Source organism: Lepidothrix coronata, unplaced genomic scaffold (assembly GCF_001604755.1).
Source record: "Lepidothrix coronata isolate B3197 unplaced genomic scaffold, Lepidothrix_coronata-1.0 Scaffold37, whole genome shotgun sequence".
Classification (NCBI taxonomy): Eukaryota; Metazoa; Chordata; class Aves; order Passeriformes; family Pipridae; genus Lepidothrix; species Lepidothrix coronata.
This window is the reverse complement of record NW_016690217.1, coordinates 7,224,470-7,248,246: the sequence shown is the minus strand read 5'-3', so window position 1 is coordinate 7,248,246 and position 23,777 is coordinate 7,224,470. Positions and strand designations below refer to the sequence as shown.

The window sequence follows — 23,777 nt, the reverse complement described above, 5'->3', positions numbered from 1 at the left end:
CTCACTGTTCACCCTGCTGGGGCAAACAGCCAGCAGCAGCAGTTACAGTTATGGCAAGTGAATTTAGTTTTCAGCATGCTTACCTCATTCACATCTTCTGTCTCTGTTTTGTATATCACACACAAGAAGCAGGCACACCTAACTGCTGACATGTGTGATGTTAAAAAAAACTGAAAGAATGTATTTCCTATGCAATGCAGTAGAATCTTTATTAAACATTTGTAGTCAATAAACACTTCAAAATAAAAGTGGTATACCTCTGAGGTGTGACCTGCATAGCATTTAATTTCCTTTACATATGATACGTATTTTATCAGAACATTTAAAAGCTACACCTTAAGGACTAAATTCTTACTGCATATAGAAGTGCACAGAATAATGCAGAACTGTTTCCCAGTCAAGTGAGGTGAAGTACTGCTTGACAGAATGCCAGACATGCAAGGAAAACTACTGTAGTTTCCTTTGCTGATAAAAAGAATTGGTTTTGTTTAAAACTTTTCATTAGAGCCAGTAACAGCACTCATTAACAGGAACATGTTTTAAGAAAGTAAAAAAAAAAAAATCAAAAAAACCCCCCAAACCCAAAAAACTACAACAATCAATAGTAATGTAATTACACTGACCAATAATATTTTGTACCATCAAAAGATGACACAAAGAATGCACTTCAGCTTTTGTTCTTAAATAAAATTGATGTTTCCAAACATTCTGGTTTTGCTATTCTTAGCATTCTCCCCTTGTTTTTCTAATTAAAACCTCATGCATTAAAATACTGCACCACATTCTTTTCTTACATTTTTGGGGTTTATTTTCTATTGATTTGCTGTCTGTTTCTGTCTTGTTTGTTCTGTAGGAAGTAAACAAATGCATTAACAATTACATAGATACATATCATCTGCCTTCTCACTTAACAGCTCTGTGAGGTAAGAAAGACTGTAACAGGCAGAGAAACTGAGGCAAAGGACTGAAATTTTCACTAACTGGTGAAACCAGGATTTTGTAATTTCCTAACTTCTGCTATATATTCTTTTTAAATCAAATTGTCCTTAATTATGACTTAAGGTGATTCATAAAGGTAATGTAATACATTTTACCAAAATACTAAAGGCAATGTATTCTTCTAACTACAGTAATGGCTTTTCAAATTACTGTCATATTGTTTGTCTATATTTCTAAGGTTTTTTCAAGTCAGTTTATATTAAAGTGCTTAGTCATCAATTATTTCTAGTCACCTGAACTCAGAAGTTACATAAGCTTCTTCAGAGAAGTCAGCTGCCAAATGCAAGCAGTTTATGTCCATAAAGGCCATATCTCTTTTGCTGCAGTCATCAAGAATTTCATGACTGGTTTCAAGATTTCACTGCTGACGCACAGAACTGACTAGTGCAAATGCTTAGGCACAATTTCAAGTAAAATGCATACATTCTTCTTCTGTACAGAGGTGACACAATGGCATATAGCTTACTCCATCAGGGCGCATTCCAGAAGACCTTAAAAAGGCGCATGTCTGCAAAACACTTGGCAAAAGAACAAAACAAAGGATCTCATATCCTCTTTTACAGCATAATACAATTAAACTCCAATGTGGTTTTGGAGAGTCTGCTTAAAACCAATGGAGCTAAAGCATTAGGTCTGTTGATATTCAGCCTACCTCCAGAATTCTACTTCAAATAGTGTAAGGCTTGAGCAGCGTAGCACCTAGCAACCACAGTTAGTATGTTGCTTCATCCATATTGTCATCACTGCCAGCACCAAAGTCATCTCCATCGTCAAAATAGGAGGAAATGTAGTCATTTTCCTAAACCAATTGAAGAAAAAATCTATCATTTTATCTGTGGAGAAGACAATTTATAAAAGAAACATCCTTTAAACTGCATTTGAGTGCCCACCTTTTAAAACAGTAGTAGATTTTATTTTCTTGGCAAAGAAAAAGGAAAATACTGCAATGAAGTTCTGATACCTATGAAAGAAGAGGCATCACTGTTTTAGTGATGAAAAAGAGTAATTGTATGTATTGATTGTGGCAGGACACATTCCTGTGTGCAAGATCTTTTCTCGGAGCTCTTTGTGAATAATAAGTCTAAAACACCCATTTAAATGAACTACAACAAAATACAGTGCAACAAAGATCATTAATGTAATAATGCCTCCCACAACAACTCTCCCTTGGCATCTGAGAAGCTAGGGACATTTCTTTGGCTTCCAGCCAACACAGTACTCAATATATAAAGAAGAAAACTAACATTATACCTCTTCATGTTCCTCTTCATCATATTCATCTGGTTCTTCTGCTTCTTCATCATCTTCACCTTCTTTGTCTTTTGTTTTGTCTTTCTCATCTTCAGATTTTTCTTCTTTATCATCCTTCTTTTCCAACTCCTGTCACAAGGCAATCTGCTTTACAAGGTAATCCCATATTACAGCTACAGCTATTCATAATACCAAAATATTAAACTACAGTTAACAGCAAGATAGCATAACAATGCTGTGAAAATGCTGACATTTAAACCAATATGATGTGAAGCACAGGAACTTCATACAGACTTGGTCAAGCATCAGCCATCGCACTTAAAGGCTAAAAAAGCATGGCTTGTGTTACAGACTGAGATGATGATTTCCCTTTACCATCCACTGAGAGCACAGTTGACAGGAGAAGGCCATGTCATTAATTGATAAAGCAATACCATATACTCTATGTAATAATATAACTGCACCAAACAACTGATGGATCACTACAAGAAAAAATACAAAGGTGTTCCACCTTTAAGCTTCCCATTCCCACATGGTGAGTAATTGCCTGCAAAACAGAGGTCACTTCCTAAGTTTCTCTTTCTGTGTTTCTTTCCTCTCAACTTACTAAATTGTTTAAGTTCTCACATCAGTAGAATGGTGAAACAGCAATAGATTTAAAAGCTCTGGCACCAGTTTCTCCTTCAGTAAGCTCCAACAGTAGCTCTGCTGTTCACATTAGTCTGTATTGCTACCCAGTGAAGAGCAACTGGTTGTTGTGTTCAGGTACAAACAGGAGCTATCCAGGCTCTATCCTTACTCTAACTCTTGTGCCACCACAGTGCAGAATAGCTGTCTGCCAGAGTAACATGACAAGGCCAGAATAAAGGCTGTTCTGGTTATTTCATTTATACCAAAAAACATACTAGGTTTCATTTTCATTCAGCAATCTCTAGTGTACAATTTAGAAAGAGTATGCACATCTTACCTCAATTTTTTTTATCACATCCAGATTACTTTTAGGCTCAAAGTTTTTTGCCTTTTTTGGTTTTGCACCTGATGAAATAAAATACATCACTATTATTTTTTTAATATGGAAAGCACAAATTCTTTTGTTTTACTTGGTTTTACGTGCTTACATCTTGAGTATGCCAGGGAAATCCTACACTGGCTGTATAAAAATTACTTTAGACTTTGAGCTACATCATTCATAGAAGTGTGCCTGGTTTATGTAAGACATGCCTAGAAGGCCAATCTGAAATTCAGTTTGAACAAGTAGTTGACCAAAGGTTTGGCTAAAGTATGATGTCCAGCTTCACAAAAGACTTGTCAACTACCTGCTCACAATATGTTATGAAACTAGAACAAAATCTCACTTGTTATTTTTCATCATCTTGAAAAGATAGAAATTCATTGTTACTAATTTATACAACACAGTAATGACAGCTGGGTGCTTCAGATAAGTAGATTTAAAAAAAAGAACACAACAGTTCATTAGCTGTAACACAGAAGGCATGGTTACTGTAGCTACATGGCTCTTGGGCCATAGCTGGCTCTCATCTAATGAGTCCATGGAATGTATTTGCACCTAGCCCCCTGATTCATGAACATAATCTTTACCAGGTTACTCCCTGATTAATTATATGGTGGAGCAAAGGTCAAAAATAGCTTTCCATACACCCAGGTAAGAGCTACCTGAATTGCAGCACCCTGTATCAAAGTTGCCCAAATACCAGCCTAATACTCAAGGAAGCAGAACCCTGAGAACTGCTGAGCAAACAACTGTATTTTGTCAAAAGCATTTGCCGTATGTAACACTGAGTTTATTTCAGTGTTTTGCCTAGGAAACAATTATGTGACTAAAGCACTGCAAAGAGCTGAGGGGAGTCAACCTGCTCTGTAAAATATGAACAACATCAAAGGAAACACATCCAGAATGAAGTAGGCTTTTAAGGAAAACAAGTGTAAAGTGCAATTCAGAATTATCATCTCTGCACAAACTCCTGTAGGCTTTTAGATTAAATGCAGATAGAACAGACATGTAAGATTTGTCTTTAAATGCCAAGCATCTTTAGCCCTTATCATGAAATTAGAGATACTGACCAATCTTTAGTAGAACTTCAAGTGGAATAGTTCTCTACATCATATACCTTAGAGGGGCAAGGGAATACAATCTAATCTGATTTCCAAATACCCACTCTCGAAGTACTTGGGCTAAAATGCATGTACCTGATTGCTATATACATATGCATATGGCTGGCCTACAATGTCAGCTGAACCCAGTCAGCACCTTTTTTTTTCTTTTTTTTTTTTCCTTTTGTTTATTTTTTTGTTTTGTTTTTGGCAGGCAGTGCTGGTGTCTAGAATACTGTGTTCCGTAGCCCAGGGTCAGTGTGGGAGAGATATGGAATTCTATCCAAAGTTTTGTCACTAAGAAGGCAGGTGGTCAGATCTTTGGTTAAAACATTCAGGGAAACTAGAAAGAGGAAGGGAAAGACATGTAAAAATAAAGCTGCCCCTGTACATGCAACTGTGTAGGGATCCCCAGACCACTCCTGCATGCTACAATGGGGAATGGTAGGAAGCCTGGCTGAATTTCTGTGCAAATTCTCTTGACTCACTCACCTTTGTTCCACAAGGGTTAAAGTGTCATCTAAGTCAGCTGTCCTCAAAATACAAGCAAGATATGTACCAGGAGGGCTGATGTGTCACTGACCAGCTACATACAAATGTCTTGAGTCATATAACTTTTGTATGCCCTATGTATCATCAGAATTCCCCCCAAAAAACTAAACCACACAGTTTTTGCTTTCGAGGGAAGCTGTTTTTTAATCCAATCAAATTCTGATGACCACCTGATCTCTTCGCCATTATAGCCATGTAGGAAAATGTACTTTTAAGAGCCAATAGAGAAACTGGCACTAAAGAAAGAGGAAAGATCCCACAGTGAGCAGTGATTTTCTCTTAATCATAATATTTTTTAAACAAGGATTAATAGTTATTTATTATTTCATTGATCTTGGGGAGCTACCTATTGTGCATGGGCTTACAAAAGCCAGTGGTTTCCTCTTGTCGGGGGGGAAAAAAGTAGGTATATTCTGGTCCCACCTTTAGAGATTTTGCAAATAAGTATTTGATTTTCAGTTGAATCTTACAGTTTACCTTTAGTACCATGCTTCTCAATGACATTATTAAAAGGAACAAAGCTTCCAGCTGAGCCAGTCTTTGTCACTACTGCACATTTCCATTTCTTTTTCTATTTTACCCTTGAACTGAAAAATGCCACATGAGGGACTTGGACAAAAAGAAGAAGAAAATATACAATTATATATAAATAGATGGCTAGATACAGGAGGCCAAGTGTTATTTCACATCATCAGAACAACAGCTTTCTATAGGGAACTTAAAAAAAATCATGCACACTAGAAAATACTTTGAAACAAATGATGCTGTGTAACAAAATCTTTTTTCCTAAAAGAACAGCCAATACCAGCTCCAACTGCTGTTGAAGGATCTGGTTCACAATTCTGCAGAAGAAAGCTGAAAACAGACAAAAAAAGTAAAACTAGGAAAAACAGAAAACAACCGACATTAAACCACATATAAAAGGCTTAAAAAAATGCAAACCTCAACCAAATAATAAATAATTGAGAAACCCAAAATATAAAGGAAATCTGAACAGCCAGTTACTTATTGAATAGAAGGGTGAGTGTTGATTAAGATACGAGCTTTCAAAATAAAAAGGCTTGTGTTTTGTTTTTTTTTTTTTTAATTTTTCACTGTTACATGTATACTGAAATACATCCATACAGGAGTCAGGAAAGGAAGATAAATCTGCACAAATAAGTTAAAACATCCTATAAAAACAAAGGAAAAACCACAAAAGGCAGGCAGACTAGTAAATTATTTAGAAAAAAATCTGCCAAAAGAACTGATTATTTGGACTAATTAACATTTCTACAATATTTTTTCCTCTAACCAGCTCCAGTATGTCTTCTGTCTCTCAACTAGAGAGTATTATTTGCTTCTTAAAAATATATAATGTACCTTTTTTGGTTGTCTTCTTTGGTTTCATCTCTCTTGGGAGTCTTCTCCAATCTGTACAGAAAATAGTTCTAATATAGAAAAATGATGATTTACTGCAGTAATCCTCTCCCTGTAACTCACCAAGGAAAGGAACAGGCCCCTGTTGTTCTTGATCCTATTTACATGGATGCTGAAATGTCTTAGCATACAACAGTTTTAGGGAATTCTAGCTGTAATTTAAATCGAGGAACTGGACTCAGGACTGTCATTTCCCCCACATAATGACAACTGGCCTCTATCCCAAAGAGACAAGTTCAGCCATTCCAGTGGCCCATGGGCCCTTCAATTTAAATTATGTAATTAAGTTTGCAGTAGTGAGCTATACAGGTATGACTACCCATGACAGACATCAGGTTGGGTTACTTTTAGTAACATCAGTGTTTGCTCCCAGTTCAAAACTGGTATCTGTGTGATGAGTCAGGAAAAAGAAAAGCTGAAGTCAGAGCTGAAGCTTGCATTTTTGCTGCAAATCAGTTGTTACAACTCAGTAAATAAATAAGATCAGATTTTTCCCCCTTTTTTTTCTGACAAAACAATACTTGCCTTGATCTGAAAACATGCAAAGGACAATAACGCTCAACAAGAAACGCATGACTTGGTAAGGATTTTCATACTTTTTTATTGCTTGAAAAATCATGAATCAAACACTTAAAAGAGCAGAACATTTCACAGGTCAACAGAAAATTAGCCTCAAATGCTACCTGGAATCCATGTTTTCTGCTCGTTTTCACTGTCCTGGTGCTTTTGACTGTACCTCTCAATTGCTATGGAGAAGGATACAAAGAGTTATTGACTTCAATTGATTTAACAGGCAATCCAGACATAGTCCTTGATATTTTCCTGTAACTAAACATACAGTGTATTTTTTTATTCCCACATTGAACACTTTCTTGTTGTCAAGAACGTAAAAAAAATAGAAAAAAAACCAAAAAACAAAAAACAAAAACAACAGAAAAAGCACTCCAAAATTTTTATAATTTATGCTTTTATCCTTGAAAAGCATGAAATTATAAAATGCAGATTTAATAAGGGAAACTAGTTTGAAACATCAAATGTAACACTAACTGTTATACTCCTCAAGATTTTCACAATCAAACCTTTGCTACAAAACCAGTCAGTGACATTTAACACCACTATGTTAACCATCCAGAATTCCCAGTTCTCAAAAGGCTGTGTCTCAGTCTGATCATCACCTTTCAAAACTTTCAGTACTTCTGCAATGGAAAAGCTTTGCATCCCATCCTAAATAGCAGCAACACACTTTAATCCATTACAGTACAATACAGTACAATCCAGTACAAGAACTAAACCGAGAAATGCATCATAAGTGGTCATACAACGTAAGCACATCTACTTATATTGAAAAAACCTCTTACTTAAAATCTGTAATGACAAAAGCAATATCAAAACTTTAGTATTTTTAAATCAGTCCCCTTTTTACTTACCGAATTACCATGCACAACTGCAAAATCCACTTCATGCAAAATTAGTGAGTCTGATTGCACTAATAACCCGTTATTCAGACAGGGATAGTTTCTGTGGGTATTGTACAAAAAATAGTAACTGAGACAGCCTTTGACCTTTAAAGTTAAATACTTCTAACATAGAATCATAGAATGGTTTGGGTTGGAAGAGGATCTCGAAGATCACCTAGTGCCATGGGCAGGGGCAACTTCAACTATACCAGAGCCCTATCCAACCTGGTCTTGAACACTTCCAGGGATGGGGCATCCACCAGCTTCCCTGGGCAACCTCTTTCAGTGCCTCACCATCCTCACAGTAAAAAATCTTTTCCTTATATCTATGAAACCTGCTCTGCTTCAATTGGAACCCATTTTCCCTTGTCCTGTCACTACATGCTCTCATAAATAGTCTTGCCCCATCTTTACTCTAAGTTCCTTCAGGTACTGGAAGGCTATAGTAAGGTCATCCTGAAGCCTTCTCTTTTCCAGGCCGAACTATCCCAATTCTCTCAGCCTTTCCTCATAGGAGAACTGCTCCATCCCTCTGATCACCTTGGTGTTCTCCCCTAGACTTGCTCCAACGGGTCCATATCCTTCCTGTGCTGGGACCCCAGAGCTGGATGCAGCACTGCAGGTGGGGTTTCACCAGAGCAGAGCAGAGGGACAGAATCACCTCCCTTGACCTGCTGCCCACACTGCTTTGGATGCAACCCAGGACATGTTTGGCTTTCTGGGCTGTGAATGCACATTGATGGCTCATTTCCAGCCTCTCACCCACCAGCACCCCCAAATCCTTCCTGGCAGGGCTGCTCTTGATACATTCATCCCCCAGCCTGTGTTGATACTGAGGGTTGCCCCAACCCAGGTACAGCACCTGGCACTTTGTCTATTAAACCTCATGAGATTCTCATGGGCCCACTTCTTGAGCCTGTCTAGGTTCCTCAGGATGGCATCCCGTTCTTCAAGTGTGTGCTCAGCAGGGAGAAAGAAAATATCATAAATGAAGCTCAATTTTAGTTATGATGAGGGCAAGCAGAAAACCTTCCTATAACTGTTCAAGAAAAAGCCTGCATTTAAAATAACAGGGGCATTCATAGATGCTGTAGGAAACTGTCAGCAAAGAGAGGAAAAGAAGCCAGTAGTTTTGATTTCAGCTCAAGGCTCTTTAGTGAATACTGCCATCAGTACAAAAAATCATTGACTGACTCACACCTCTCACAACTAATGAATTCATTCAAAGCCACTGCCAAGGTGGCAGTCACCCAGTCATAGCAGATATACCTAAAGGAAAAATATAAATGATAGCTAATTTAATGAGGAAAATAAAGAACTTTCTACAGAATATGCCTACTATTCACTCAACATGAGCAGTGAAATGAATGATGAAAATCTATTCTATATGGCACACTAACACATCAAATTTGACAGGTAGCATTATATGGAGCTTTTGTTTACTACCTGAATAATGAGACAGATAGCTACACCCCAACTAATTAAAATGTTTCCCTTCTTGCACTTTCAAGGACCATTTGGCTCAGAGATGTTGTGCTGAGGGTTTAAAACAATCCAGTCACTTTTGTAGCAAAGCCAATTTATGAAGTTCTTGCCTACAGTCCTCCTCCTGCCTCCTCTTAGTTCTACCAGATGTTTTAATGAAATAAAGTGGAGCAAACAGCTGTAAACCAGGTAACAGAAAAGATCAGTTAAAAACAGTCTATTCTGGGGGATAAATGCAATTTTCTTAAAACTAGGCCACTTCTGCCAGAGTGCAGTCCCAGAAACAACTGCACACTATGACTGATATGAAAACAAGCTTTTTAAACTGCAGACCACTCCTGATGTAATTATACCGCACCCCTCAGATGCAGCATTTTTGTACAACTTACGATTTAATAAAAAATTACCTCAACTTACCAACTTACCCTTGGTAAGGGTAAGATGATGAGATGATGAGAACATTCAGAGCATTATTTCAGTCTATCAAGTGGTCTACCCGCTTTCTCTGCAATTTCCAATTTTGATATTAAAAACCAGTATTCCAAGCTGGTAGTTCTACTAAGGAACAAAGCAAGAGAGAGAGATCTCTCCATTCTGAAAGAAGGTTGCAGAAACAAAGATGATTTTGAGGTGATCAGTAAGAACAATCACATAAGGCAAAGTTGGAAAAGAGAGATAACATTTTCTCATAAAGCAGCAGGCTCCTTGGAAATAACCCTGACTGGCTCTCAGGCATAGCAGTTTCCTGTTTTGTGCCTCTAATGGAAATGGTAAACTTCAAGCCTGAAGAAGATCAAAAGCACAGCAAGCCTCTAGTGAAATGAGAATCCAAACTGATTGAAATTTGTTTACTCAGAAGATGAAAGAGAAGATGTGTGTTATAGGTTAGAAATCCAGGAGGGGGGAATTTTTCTTCCCCCTGCCCCCACTGTAGGAAAGACACGTTACAAAGGGTCTAGCCACCTGAGCTGCATTCCTAACAAATGGCCCATTGGAGGCTGGGTGAAGGTAGGGAGGAGTTTTGGCGAGTTGCTTGGACTCCTTAGAAGGGAGAAGTCAGTTTTTGGCTGAGCTCTTGCTCTGGGACGGAGACGGGGGTCTTGCATGCGTGCTTTTGGAGAGAAGGCCTGGAGGCCGGGCTTTCTGGCTTCCCGCCCTGGTCAGCCCTGACTGCTGGCCTTGACTTGCAGGCAGGCTGTCTTTGTCTCCATCCCGGACCTGCTGCGTTCTCATCTGAGAGTTTTTGTGCTCACTGGGAGAAGAAAGGAGGAGTCTTAGGACACCGTCATCTGAGGACAACAGTGAGTTCCATGGGGGTGAACTGTTTTCCTTTCCCCCTTCTCCCATTGGGGAAGGGTCCCCATTCTCTTTTTGGCTTCTCCCGCGACCCGAGACCACCCCCAGACCCCTCCCGTGTGGTACCGCCAGAGCCCGACAGCGCCCCCTGCAGGCCAACACCGAGCACTGCAGGCTCTGCACCTCCAGTGACCCAACAGCGCCCCCTGCCGGCCGTGATTGGAACTGCGCTAAGGACAGAGAAGTGTTCAGACCTTTTTTTGTTGGTTTGAAGGGAACTTCTGGGTACAGGACTATTGTCTAGGGGTTTTTTTGTGTTCTATTACTGTTCTTGCCAACATACATAAATCTTTTAATAAAGGGTTGTTATTTCTTCTGGTTTTCCACACTTCCTCAATTAAAGCCCCTTAATTTTGAATTTACAATTGCTGAGAGAGAGGAGTTTGGTCTGTCTCATAACTCATCCTCTTTAGCAAACATTCCAGTCTCTTCAAACTGAGACAATGTGATAATAGAGTCATTTAGAGTTCTTATCTCATCATAAAGGGATCTAGAAACAAGGATCAGATCTGTTCTTGCCTCATAACCAGTTTTATCTGGCTGCACTGTCAGGGTCCACCCTGGTCTGTGCTTGTGCTGCATTAGAGCTGCGTCCCAGTGGTTGCTGGCCTCCAGCTGCATGTCAGAGGAAATACTCTGCCTTTTGTGAACCACAGTGTCAGTCTGGCAGTGTATTCACTGCTCACACTGTAGGGCACTGCTCCATTTTATACTGGGCTTTAGTACCAGAACAAGTGGACAATGAATAAGGTGTGTTATTCAGTGTAACAGTCAAGGCCTAATAAAAAAACCTGCACAGTCTCAAAACCATCTAGAATTCACCATTACGCCATGAACAAAAATTAACAAAATTCAGAGGGGATTACGCTAGGCACCTCTATGTTAATATTTAATTACATGCAAGCAAAAGAAATTTTGAGATCAAGCAGAATAAAATCAAGATCTGGCTTCTAATCCTGCTCTGCTTCTGGTGCAAACCTCAGTAAATCACTTATCTTCACCTCGGTCTTCACATTTCCAGTGACTTGTCAGTAACACTTACTAAGATTTCCTGAATGGACTTAGGGGGGAAAAAAAGCTGAGTACCTTTTAGAATGTTCATCCATTAAATATAACATTGATTATTTTGAGTATATCTTTACACAATGAAAGCTGAATTTCACGACTAGTATTTACTATGGATTTCTTTGCTCTAATGCAAAATTTTATGGCATTTTAACAGGTAGATATGCCTATTGCACTCATATAGGCTAGCATATAATTGAAAAGACTGCATGTAGTTGGTCTAAATGTTTCTTACTGTATAACAAATGGAGTAGATGTTTCATACCTTTCTTTTTCAACAGTAGTTGCTTTCCAGTTATAGCACTTGTAGATGTCACCCATGATTTCAATAAGTGTAAAAGCAGAAAAATTCCCTATTAGCTTAAGTTGCTATTTTTTCTTCCTCATTATTAGTATGAAACTCATCTTCAACACATGCATTTCCCTATATCGGCCTTCCCAGAATAGTAACTAAAGATATAATAAAAAGCTCACAAACCTTGACGTTCTTCTTCTACTGTCAAAAAGTACGGCATTCTTTTCATAGTGCCTCTAAGATCTTGTTTTAAGGCCAACATGTAGTCTTCATCTTCTCCTGTTTTCAGAGGCACTGGCTTATTGTCTGTACTCTGTACAAATCATGTTTATTATATATAAGGTCTTGATATCCACCAAATACACAGGTACACTAATAAAAGCTACAATAAACACAGCTAATAAAAGAAGAATGCAACTATGTATTACACTACTTCACAAGTATACTATATTGCATTCTGACATGCATAGTAACTATGTTTACATCTAAATTTATACCTTATATAACTTGACTGTATCTTTCACAAAAATGTATCAAGAAATCAATGACTGTGAAATAGTCATTCATAGTCATCCTGACTAGCCAAAAGCGGTTTTTCTCACTAACCTTAGTCAGAAACCATTTCTTCTCTCTTCATTCATAGTGCTGGCCTTAACCACTTCTAAAACAGTGTTTTAACTACATTAAGTATGATTTCTGAATACCATGGACACCTTTTCCATGACTATTGTCATGGGAATACGTAGTGCTGTCATACAACCAGGTAGTACACAGGCCCTCACGCAATTCAGTTTCTGTCAGCTGAATTTAAATGAATTGTAAAGGCTTGAATTTTTTGGGGGTTGTATTTTCTTGGGTAGGGAGTTTTTTGGTTGTTGGTTAGTTGGCTTTTTTGTTTGGTTGGTTTGCTTTTTGGGGTTTTTTTGGTGTGTGTTTTTTGGGTTTTTTTTGTGATGTTTTGTTTGGTTTGGTTTTTGGTTTTTGTTTTAACTATGAATCTTGATATTGGGAAAGATAAATATACAAAAATAGTTTAAAAATATCAAGAATCCTAAAGACAGAATTACACAAGGGATGTTGTTTCTCTCACATGACAAATGGTGCACAATAAATACCTGAGTGTTAGGTTGCAGAAAGTCCTATCACAAGTCCCAGAGCTGGGCCATGAAAGGAGTTTACTGCTTACAGCTATATTTATTAGCAACAGTTCACTACTTAAAATTATTTCAGTGTCAGTCAATAGCTGTAACACACTTTTTGTTACACTTGAATTTTTTATTGACCCTAGTTATACAACTGGGTTAACTCTGCTTTTCTTAAATGGCACTAGATTTGCCCTGAGAAGTTTAACTTGCTTCTGAAACTTTCTTCATAGAAGGAAGATGTGGGAGGCAACTGAGCTGTGGACAGCTTGGGCCCTTGCAGATGTGAAGTTGTGAAGGAATGTAAACAACAAAGATGAGAAAGTGGACAGGGAGGATGGAGCTGCGGGGCAGCTGTGATAGCCAGAGTGACCCTGAGTTGCAGAAACTATAGAGCAGCCAATCTTAAGATGGGTATGTAGTAAGGGCACCAATGGTGATGAAATACGCTGGCTAGGGGAGACTATAAATTGGCTATGTTTGTATGAAATAAAGGCTTTTCTGTGTGACATCCCAGTGTGGTGTCCATCCCGACAACAACGGGAAGAAAGCATTTTTAACTTATCCATGGTATACATTACATATACTGGGGCTAATAATTCTCCTACAAGGCTAACTGTAACTCAGAATCTGCAGATTATACAGAATTCAGATGGCACAGAACTGCACTATCAAGCAGACTGCAACATTCACATTAGAAACAGTTACAGATGATTTAGTAATATGAAATCACAGCTTAATTGTAATGCTGGACTAAGAGGATAAACAGCATCTGGTTCCGCAAGTCAAAGCCTTGGGTGAGAAAACTATTCAGAGAAATCTCAGCATAGCACCAACTGTATGTAAAACTTGCAAGTTCTGTATCATAGCACATGAGATTGCAAAAAATTTCATGCACTTTGATCAAATCCTGACATAAATCATAAATTCTCTTATATAAAACTGCAACATTGTAAGACTACTTTTCTGCCTCAAAATAGTCCAAGCTTCCCTGCACAGCAAAACACAGTTAGAAAATGCTCTTTCTTCCCCTTTGATTTTCAAATATATCCCAAATGCCAAGACTCAATTAAGCTTCCTTAATTATACAATTAAATTAAATTAATTTCAGATGAATTTAGGTATCCAGTGTTACCACTACTGTAATGTCCAGAAAACCAAATCATGATGAGGACTTCAACATGCTAACAGCTTGCAAGCAATCTAGTTAAATATATATTGTAATAACATAAATAAATAATAACAACAGTTAGCAAAGACACAGGAATTAGCAATAAGAAAAATAGTGACTTCTATTAAATATTTCAAAACTACTTGGGGTTGTTCATATATTTCATTATGTTACTTAAACACAAGTGTGAACACACTTTACCTGAACACAGAATGTGCTCCACAGTACTTACTGGAAATGGTGGTGGAGGCTTACAGATGACATCAGGTAGAGCTGCACCGTTACCAAATCCAATAGCCTCAATGTTGAAGGTAAACGAAGCACGTCCTCTTCCTCTACCTGACCCAGCCATTTGGAGGTACTGAAAATATTACAGATTTTTAAACATACATATTTTCATTATGTGTTTCAAATTCATGTATATATTACCTAGAAAATTAATGTCTAACAAAGATCACAATCATTTTAAGATGAAAGATCATTTTTAAATAGGAAGCCATTTTCATAGGTTCTTCAACAGACCATAAATTTGGTACATGCCTAAAATCAGCTCCATTCCCTTATTTCTGCCAGCCACCTCTGCATGCCTGAAATTACCTCCCAGCCTAAGAGTTTTAAACTTTCTTCTTCTAAACCTTAGTTTCACTGTATTGAGCTTAATTAGAACCAGAAACAAAAGGGGGAATAAAGGTTTAACGACCCTGAACTTTATGTTAATACATTCTTTAATTTCTGATCTTTTTTCCAAAATCTAGTTTGTGTTTATCATTCATGACTTCTTCATCCTTAGATTGTTTTTTGTCCTTTATCTTAGTAATTAGTTTTGGGTCCTGATGAAGCGACACAGGCAAAGAGGCTTAAGGCAATCAAAAGGTATCAAAAGACTGCAGCAGGAATGCAAGCTAACTGCTGATAAAAGGAGCTTGTTTCTAACTAAAATATTTAACAAAGGGTATAAAAGAAAAAGAGCCTGCAAAACATTTACAGTCATATCTCTCCACCTTCACTGGTTACACTGGTTACACCAACCTTCATCTCATGAATTGCATGACCCATGGGTTGGCAAGTAAAGCAATATATGAGACTGGGGTAAGATGTCAAGAAGTGTGATCCAAGAGAAGCTTGGATGGAGCAGTGTGCTACTGCTCACAGCCCAAGGCCACATAGAGATTAGTTCAAGGCCCCAGCCTAGGAATACCACAAGCTATTTATCATTGACTGCAAGGTCACTGTACTGCACCTTGCTTAGTATGAACAGGTCTGTTCCATACCTACTGCTGTACCTGCATCATCACAACTAGTTCTCCCTAAACAGAAGCAATGGCCTTTCTATTACATGCCAGTGAGAAACAGGTTGATGCCAGTTTTTTCCCGTTGTGATTTTCAAGAGAAATAAGCTCTGTTTGGATCAAACAAAATTACATTATCTACTTCCATGGCACTCTGAAGCACAGAATACTGTCTACAACTAAGCAAAGACCCCTAAATAAATCATTTTTAGGAAAGAAAACAAAGCAAAAGCTAGGGCTAAGCATGTAATTAACTGGAATGTAGAAAAAAAAAAGGAAAATAAAAAAGAAGCAAACTCCTTTGAAAATAGGATGAAAAGCAAGATGTGAGCCTTGCAGAATGGAGAAAGATAAAAGATACAGTCAAGCCCCAAATGTGAGCAATTATATTATCTAAGTGCGTGTAGTGGGTTTCTGTGTCTGGGTTTTAGTAGCGGGGGAGGCCTACAGGGGTGGCTTCTGTTAGAAGCTGCTAGAAGCTTCCCCTGACTTGTGAAGCCAATGCCAGCCAGTTCCAGGACGAACTTCCTGCCACTGGCCAAGGCCAAAACAATTAGGAGTAATAGTAACACCTCTGTGATAACATATTTAAGAACAGAAGGTTGTTCTGCAGAAAGAATTCCAGCCAGGGAAGAGTGGAGTGAGAACATGGGAACAACAAAGTAGACACCAAGGTCAGTGCAGAAGGAGGGGCAGGAGGTGCTCCAGGTGCCAGAGCTGAGGCCCTGCAGCCCGTGGTGCAGACCATGGTGGAGCAGCTGTGCCCCTGCAGCCCAGGGAGGAGCCCATGCTGGAGCAGGTGGATGCATGAAGGAGGCTGTGATCCTGTGGGAGGCCCAAGATGGAGCAGGGTCCTGCCTGATACCTGCAGCCTGTGGAGAGGGAAGCCCACACTGGAGTAGGTTTTTCCTGGGTAGGACTTGTGGCCCCTGTGGGGGACCCACATCAGTATAGCTCATTTGTGAAGGACTGCACCCCATGGAGGAGTGACCCACAGTACAGCAGTTTGGGAAGAACTGCTGCCCGACGGATGGACTCACGCTGGAGAGATCCATCAAGGATTGCCTCCCATGGGAGGGAGCCCACAGAAGCAAGGGAAGGACTCCTGTCTCTGAGCAGTGGCAGAAACAACAGCTGACTGCAGCCCCCATTCCCCTTCCCCCTGCACCGCTGCGGGGGAGGAGGGAGAACATGGAAGGAGGGGTGGGGGGAAGATGTTTTTAAGACTGTTTTATTTCTCACTCTTTGGCTCTTATCCTGTTAGTAATAAATTTAAGTACTATCCCCACTTTGAGTCCAACAACAGAACAACACAACAAAATAAAAGTTGAGCTACCACAGAGAGAGGTGCTCTACATTAAATGTAGTGAATACAAAGGTTGATTTTTAAAATGCTGCTTTAAAATTAATTCTGAGTAAATTCCCTTGAAAAAGAGCATTAGTCTGATGAGAAGTAACAAGGTTTAAAACTAGCAGTATTTCAACTCCAAATTTTTATCCAAACTTGTGTTTTTTTCAAGCATACTGGCTTAGAAGGTTTATGTCTACTGATGGCATAAATTGACAGTGACAGATGACCGGATAAATCGTGAAGGGAAAGTAAAGTTGAACAACTGAGCCACCAAGCATGACAAAGTTACAACTAGCGCTCTGGCTGCCACGAGGGATGTCTAATGGAGCACCTGGGGGCATTTTCATATTTATGGGTAGTTTGTGTGTTATTTACTCTATAAATGAGAAGATTTTCAGATTTAAGCTTTTAAAACCTCTTCAAACTTACGTATTCAGTTTCTCGGGCACTCACTCAGGGGAAGGTAGCCGATGCCTTGGGGAGGGAAAGGCCTCTGGAATCGGGATCCCTGGCAGCTGCGAGGCGGCTGGAGGGACGGCAGCGGACGGGAGGAGGCTGAGCACTCCCGCGGGTTCCCGGTATCCTCAGAACGAATCACCCGATTGTGTTTTGTGGATCGTAGACCCTTGCATTTCACAAGCAGGTGCAATCAGTTGAAGGGAAGAGCATATACAGAAGAAAGGAGCGAACTTTAGATACTAAGTTTTTGTGGGTGTTTATTTTTTTTAATCTGACGTCCCTGAAGGTAAACGGGTTTGTCACGACGGTCACTAATCCCTGCCGTGTGAGGATACGCGGCTCCTCTCCGTCCCTTTCCCGCTCCCTCTCCCCTCGCTGACCGCCCGCCACGCCCCGCCCCAACCCGTCAGGAGTCCCCGAAGGGCCCAGGGCGTTTTGGCTTTATCCCCCCACCCGAGGGCGGGTCTCAGCCACCTCCCCCGGGTACTGCCCCGGCAGGGAAGGGGATTCAGCCCCCTCACGCCGCAGCCAAGCCCACCGACCCTTCAAGGCTCCCCCGCTTCTCAACCTTCGCGCTCCGCCCCCCGTGCCGCAGTGGGCCGGGCCGTGCCAGCCCCGCCCGCCGCCGGCGGAACGTTGGGGGTGCTCCGTCGCCGATCAGCGGCGGCTGGGCCATGTCGGCGTTGGAGTGGTTCGCGCACAAGCCCCTGGGCGGCGGCATCTTCTGGATCCAGGAGCGCTTCTACGAGTCCGGCAACCGGGCCAACATCTGGCTGGTGCGGGGCTCGCAGCGGGACGTGGTGATCGACGCCGGGCTGGGGCTGCGCAGCCTGCCCGACTACCTGCGCGACTCCGGGCTGCTGGCGCCGGCCGAGGGCGCTGGGCCGCGCCCGCTGCTGGCCGTGGCCACGCACGTCCACTTCGACCACTCGGGTGGGCTGCAGCACTTCGAGGAGGTGGCGGTGCACAGCGCCGAGGCGGCCGCGCTGCTGCGCGGCGACAACTATGAGGCCGTGACGTGGCTGTCGGACCGGGAGGTGGCGCGGCCGCCGCAGCCCGGCTGGAGCGCGCGGCAGTTCCGCGTCCCGCCCGTGCGGCCCAGCCGCCTCCTGCAGGAAGGTGAGGAACCGGGAGCTCTGGTTATCCACCCTGGAGCTGCGTCTCTGCCGCCCTGCGCGTCCTGCTTTACTCGGCTCCTCGTATAAAATAGTTAAACCGGTGTGTTTTTTCACTCCCATCGACCTACAAGCCGCGGTCAGCAGGGACGAAGGAGACGCATAGTGGGTTAAACCTCGTTTCCAGCAGTTCTGAAAGTATTTGGCATCAGGGTGGTTTTGTTTGGTTGGTTTGGGGTTTTTTTCCCCTTTTTTTTTGTTTGTTTGTTTTTTGGAGGGTGCTGGGTTGTTTATTTTGGGGGGCTTTTTAGTTGTTTCTTTTTATTTGTTTGGGTGTTTTTTGTGGGTTTTGGTTTGGTTTTTTCTCCATTAGAATAAGAATCGCTCAACAGTGATTTAAGTGACTTAATTGAGTACCACAGGTTTATCCTCAGGCTTCGAACAGTGTGTCACCGAGTCAATCAGATCTGCCATCTGGCGACCCTTATTTATAAGCTGCCAAGACACAGCAATGCAATTAACAGTTTCTTGAAATATGTACTGTGGATACAGTTTTCTTTCTACCGAATTTACAGGCATTTACAGAATTTTACGTGAATTATGTTAAACGTCTGTAAAAAGTGGCTTATTACTGATGTAACATTTACAGAAGTGGCTTGTTGCAGATCAGAGAAGCCATTTAGTCTTTCACAGGTGACAGGACTAGTTTTTTTCACAACAAACCACCTAAACTGTACAATACAGTGCAGCAGAAGTTAAAGGATAGGTGTCTGACAGACAAGTGACACCTTTGGCTGGGAACTTACTCTCTTGGCTTTATTAGACCATCCCACATAGGTGCTTGGAAAAGCAGAACTGAACTTACTGAAGGATTCAGTGAAGAGCTGATGTGACACTTAGCTGTAGTAAATCAACAGAAATTTAAGGCTTTTTTTCTTTAAAAGGAAAGGATTATTAAAATAATCTTGTGAAAGCGCAAGCATTTAAGTATCAACACAATATCAAAGTTTCTAAAATAATGTTCACTGAGACATGAGACTGACTTTCTGCTGAAATTATCAGTTCAGTGGCTGGTTTAATGAAAGTGACTTCACATTTAAACTGGCAAAAAATTACCTAATGTTAAGAAATGTCTATTTTTATATCTTATTGAATGAGATGAAGAATGTGTGTGGAGGCCAGTCTTGATTCTCCTCCAGCAGTTTATGTTCTTTCCTTTTGCCTTTCCTTTTGCCTAGAATGCAATTCTAGGTGATTTAAGTGAGGATAAAATGATAATAAATTGTAAAATACTTACCTTTTAAACTTTTCAAAGGAAACTCATCTTAGATGTGTTCTGTTTGTTTCCTGTTTTATTTTCTCCATTCCATTGCTTTTCACATTATTTAATTTATTAGAGTGGGAATAGATTCCATTAATACAGACCAAGCCTGTGTTAACTATTAGTATCATTGGAAAATACCTTTTTGTCAAGCATATCTTTCAGACACCTCTTTGGCACTCACCAAGAAAATAAATGCCCTGCTTCTGTTGTTGCAGATATTTATTATTTATAGATAGTGTTTATAATAGTATTTATAAATCTTTGCCTGTGGGTAGGTGTTTAACGAACATGATAAATTCATATGTTTTCCTGTAACAAATCTGTTTGCAGGGGATGTGATCAGCCTTGGAGATCGACAGCTCACTGTCATGCACATGCCTGGTCATTCCAGGGGCAGTATTTGCTTACATGACAAGGACAGGAAGATTCTGTTCAGTGGGGACGTGGTGTATGATGGATCCATGATTGACTGGCTGCCCTACAGTAGAATCAGTGACTATGTTGCAAGCTGCCAGCGCCTTATGGAGTTAGTGGACAGAGGACTTGTGGAGAAGGTACTACCTGGGCACTTTAACATATTTGGGGCAGAAAGGCTGTACCGGTTAGCTTCCAACTACATCTCCCAGGCTGGAGTTTGTCACAAGATTTCTACCTGTGCCATGAGATCCATTGCGAGCATAGCACTTCGCATTACAAATTCGAGAATCACTTCTCAGTGACAGTCAGTTTTGTGTGATTTGTTACCTTCTGTAAAATGAAATGGCTTGTGAAAGCGTCGATACAAGCAAAAGCAGTATGCATTAGCAAAAAGATGGTAAATTGATACAGGTGAGCTGCAAAAATTCTCCTTATTTTTACCTACTTTATTTGTATTTTTATAAAAACTGTGTAAGCTAGTAGCGTTAGCCAAAGCTACTTTTTGTTCTATTTTTTCAGGGCACTTTTGCACATGTATTGTGATTGAAATATGTTACTTTATTTTTGTTACAATTCTGACAGATGGATTTATGCCAAAATGGGAGGTTTGACATTCACACCTGAAACCTTGTTGATGTAGTACTAGGTTTGTGATTATTCATCAACTCCTGCTCAGGTTTTGCTAACAGAGCTCTTGCTAAGACCTAGCATATGCTGGAAGCAGCGCCATTAGGACAAAGCAAGAGCAACACCTATGCAGGACTCAGTAGGCAGAAAGAGTACATGGGCCATCCCGCAGCCATTGCCACTTGTGGGGTGGTGTTTGCTGCACCCCTCATCACTTGCATCTTTATCTTTGCAAAGTACCTGTCTTGCAGTTTCTTTAGAATACACTAACATACGGAAATTCTGTAGACCAAACTTCCAAGCTGGAAGTCAGAGATACATCAGCTTATCTAAAAAGTTTTTGGTGCAGGTCCAACAGCAGATGGACTTGTTGAGGCCTTCATGTTTCCTGGTGTGGCGCAAGGAACCAGCTGCACCAGGAGAGAGGAGCAAGCAGGAGCACTCTCACCATTAGCTAGGGAACTGTTTTGCTTGTATGTGTGTGAGTTAGGAATTAGAGAATTTGTGAACTCATGAATTAATGTGTTAGACTAGCCTATACAAAGCAGATTGAGCCTTTTCTTCATGTGCTTATTTTTTTTTCTGATGAGCTCATAAAAATACTTATAGAATATGTTGGTTTGGAAGTTTGAGAGAACTGGACTGTGACAGGCTTAAAGGTTTTATTTGTGCTTAAAGAGTATTTTTATGTGACTGTATTGTAACTTGGTTGTTGATGATCTGTGTTAGGGGAAGGATGGAGGCTTTCACATGGCCTTGCTATATTCCAGCGTACTGCATGAAGCAGCTGGTTGACTTTGTTACCACGAAGTGAATGTAACTTGAACTGTTTACTGTTTGTGTCTGAAGTGTGTTTGTATCTGCACATGGTTTTTATGAAACGTAAAGTGTGTTGCATTTGAGTCTGTTCCAAAACAATGTTGAATACATTGAGAACTGCTAAACTGGATTGTAACTTGTTTATGAAAATTGAATGTGTGATATTTATAAGCTGTTGAAATGGTTAGTTTGTGCAATTATTCAAACAGTCTATATATATTTAACTTTTTTAAAAGGATGCTGTCTGATGTTATTTTTGTACATAGACATATATTAAGACTCCTATTAAGAGTGCAAATGTTTCTCCCAAAGTTTAGTGCAGTTTAGCCTTTTTGTTTGGCTTTCACTTTAGCAGAAGCTTTTTCCCCCCATCATAGCCAATAGAAAGGGAGCCCAGAGTTTGGGCTCTGTCTAAGGCATGGCGGAGAGGAAGCTGATAGCCCTCTGAATAGGTGCAAATTCTGGTGAAAAAAGAAAAACAATTGCAAAATAAAAAACAGATCTGTCTAAAAATGATGAAAGAGAATATGTTATGTAGTGCTTTTTCCCTTTCACAGATCATTACACTCCTGCCTTTACTGTCTGAATATATTCTTCACCAGGGTTTGTACTGATTGGCTGTGATGTGCCTAGTTCTTGTTAGCAGTGCCTATCTCCAAGCTGAAGCAAAATTATGAGTGGGCGAGACGTGCAGAGATGCAGCACATGAAAGACCTGTTATCACTCAGATCACAGTCTCTTTTTTTTTTTTTTTGAGAAATCCATGTACGTCAGTGTATGACATGAGGAGTATTTAGTGGGTAGATTTATGTCTTAAAACCAAGAGCATTTTATCTTGGCCTCAGCTGACCAGAGTAAAAAATATAAAAAGTTAGCCTAGAACAGGCTGAGGAAATACGTAGCACTAAAGCTTATGCTAGTTATCCAGAGGAAGCCATGATGTCACATGTTACCCAACAGTAACTGAATTCCTGCAAATTATCCATCTGCGGTGTAACACTAGTAATAATTGTGCTCTATGCTTTTGTGAAGGCTGTAGGAGCACTGGAGATAACCCTGTGCAGTATGGCAGACAGACAGAACTCTTGTGTCACAAAGCCTGCCAGTATGGATGTCAGTTGCTAAAATTTTGCAAACATTCATTAGGAGAGTGAAATCACTTTGAATTGGTATTCAGTATTATACCACTATAAATTTGTTTATTTCATCCAATATTAGAATCTCTGTAGCCAGATTTTACTGTATTGTACAACCTGAGCTGCTATGAGAAGACGCATAGGCATGTAAATTCAAAAGGGCAGATAACCTCCATCGTCTGTCGTTTGTGTTTAACTCTCTGCTCAGTATCTCTATTAGCTAAGATCTTTAAATGTCTAGATCACTGTCAAAATGCCCCGTTAAGCTGTGCTTAACTTCATGAAGTATATGTTCATAACCAAAATTGCCTGGACTTTTTTGTTTACCAAAATCTAGGGGATAATTTTCTAGCTCAGAAGTGAGCTTTACATGCACATAACCCAAAACAGAGCTTGTTAGTAAGCTGCTGCTATAATCCAAATGAAAGTAGTTTTTGAGGGTCAATAAATTATTTTTTGTATTATAAGGAATTCACTACTAGATAAACGATATGTCTTAACTAAAAAGGACTGTGATTATTTTTGTTAAGACTTAGGAAATTTTAGTTATAAGAGTTTGACAGTGGTCCTTTAACACTACTTGGAGTAAATATTTAAATCATGCATTGTAATTTTAAATATTGCAACATCTTAAGCATTTAGAACTGTGTTGATTTCTTTGTAAAATCCAACTGTATGTTATTACAGTTTTCAGTAGACTGGGGAATTGACATAAAAATCAGATGGGAAGTTTTGTTCTGTAATCTGTCAAGACTTGCGATGTTAAACAACAGTGTGCACATAAAATTATTTTTTTCATAGATTATCATAATAAAAATATTATAATCCTGTGCAGTTAAGTAATAATTTCTAGGTATTTTTCAAGAGAAGCACTTACACATTCTGGTTGGAGTGTATTTACAAGTTGCTAGCAGAAATGTTTATGCTTCTGAGCAA

At 40.0% G+C, this 23,777-nt stretch overlaps 2 protein-coding genes across 2 annotated transcripts; one reads left to right on the top strand and one right to left on the bottom strand.

Moving 5' to 3' along the window:
* Positions 1-1,523: 1,523 nt before the first annotated feature.
* Positions 1,524-18,025, bottom strand: POLR3G (RNA polymerase III subunit G). Its single transcript, XM_017812716.1, has 9 exons — positions 17,946-18,025; positions 17,374-17,569; positions 14,537-14,665; positions 12,175-12,304; positions 7,017-7,079; positions 6,277-6,327; positions 3,218-3,285; positions 2,251-2,379; positions 1,524-1,798 (listed from the first exon to the last, which is right to left on the bottom strand). Exons 3-9 carry the CDS (start codon positions 14,654-14,656, stop codon positions 1,712-1,714), a joined length of 648 nt encoding a protein of 215 aa, XP_017668205.1. The 5' UTR covers positions 14,657-14,665; positions 17,374-17,569; positions 17,946-18,025; the 3' UTR covers positions 1,524-1,711.
* On the top strand, positions 18,020-23,680 carry MBLAC2 (metallo-beta-lactamase domain containing 2). Its single transcript, XM_017812715.1, has 2 exons — positions 18,020-18,522; positions 20,173-23,680. Exons 1-2 carry the CDS (start codon positions 18,078-18,080, stop codon positions 20,559-20,561), a joined length of 834 nt encoding a protein of 277 aa, XP_017668204.1. The 5' UTR covers positions 18,020-18,077; the 3' UTR covers positions 20,562-23,680.
* The last annotated feature ends 97 nt before the right edge of the window (positions 23,681-23,777 follow it).

Excerpts from the sequence above, each read along its gene's own strand:
- POLR3G (XM_017812716.1), bottom strand. The coding sequence starts at position 14,656 with ATGGCTGGGTCAGGTAGAGGAAGAGGACGTGCTTCGTTTACCTTCAAC. Across the intron at positions 7,080-12,174 it reads AGTAGAAGAAGAACGTCAAG|CAATTGAGAGGTACAGTCAA; the intron begins GTTTGTGAGCTT and ends CCTTCTCCATAG. Across the intron at positions 6,328-7,016 it reads GCAGAAAACATGGATTCCAG|ATTGGAGAAGACTCCCAAGA; the intron begins GTAGCATTTGAG and ends TTTTCTGTACAG.
- MBLAC2 (XM_017812715.1), top strand. The coding sequence starts at position 18,078 with ATGTCGGCGTTGGAGTGGTTCGCGCACAAGCCCCTGGGCGGCGGCATC. Across the intron at positions 18,523-20,172 it reads CAGCCGCCTCCTGCAGGAAG|GGGATGTGATCAGCCTTGGA; the intron begins GTGAGGAACCGG and ends ATCTGTTTGCAG.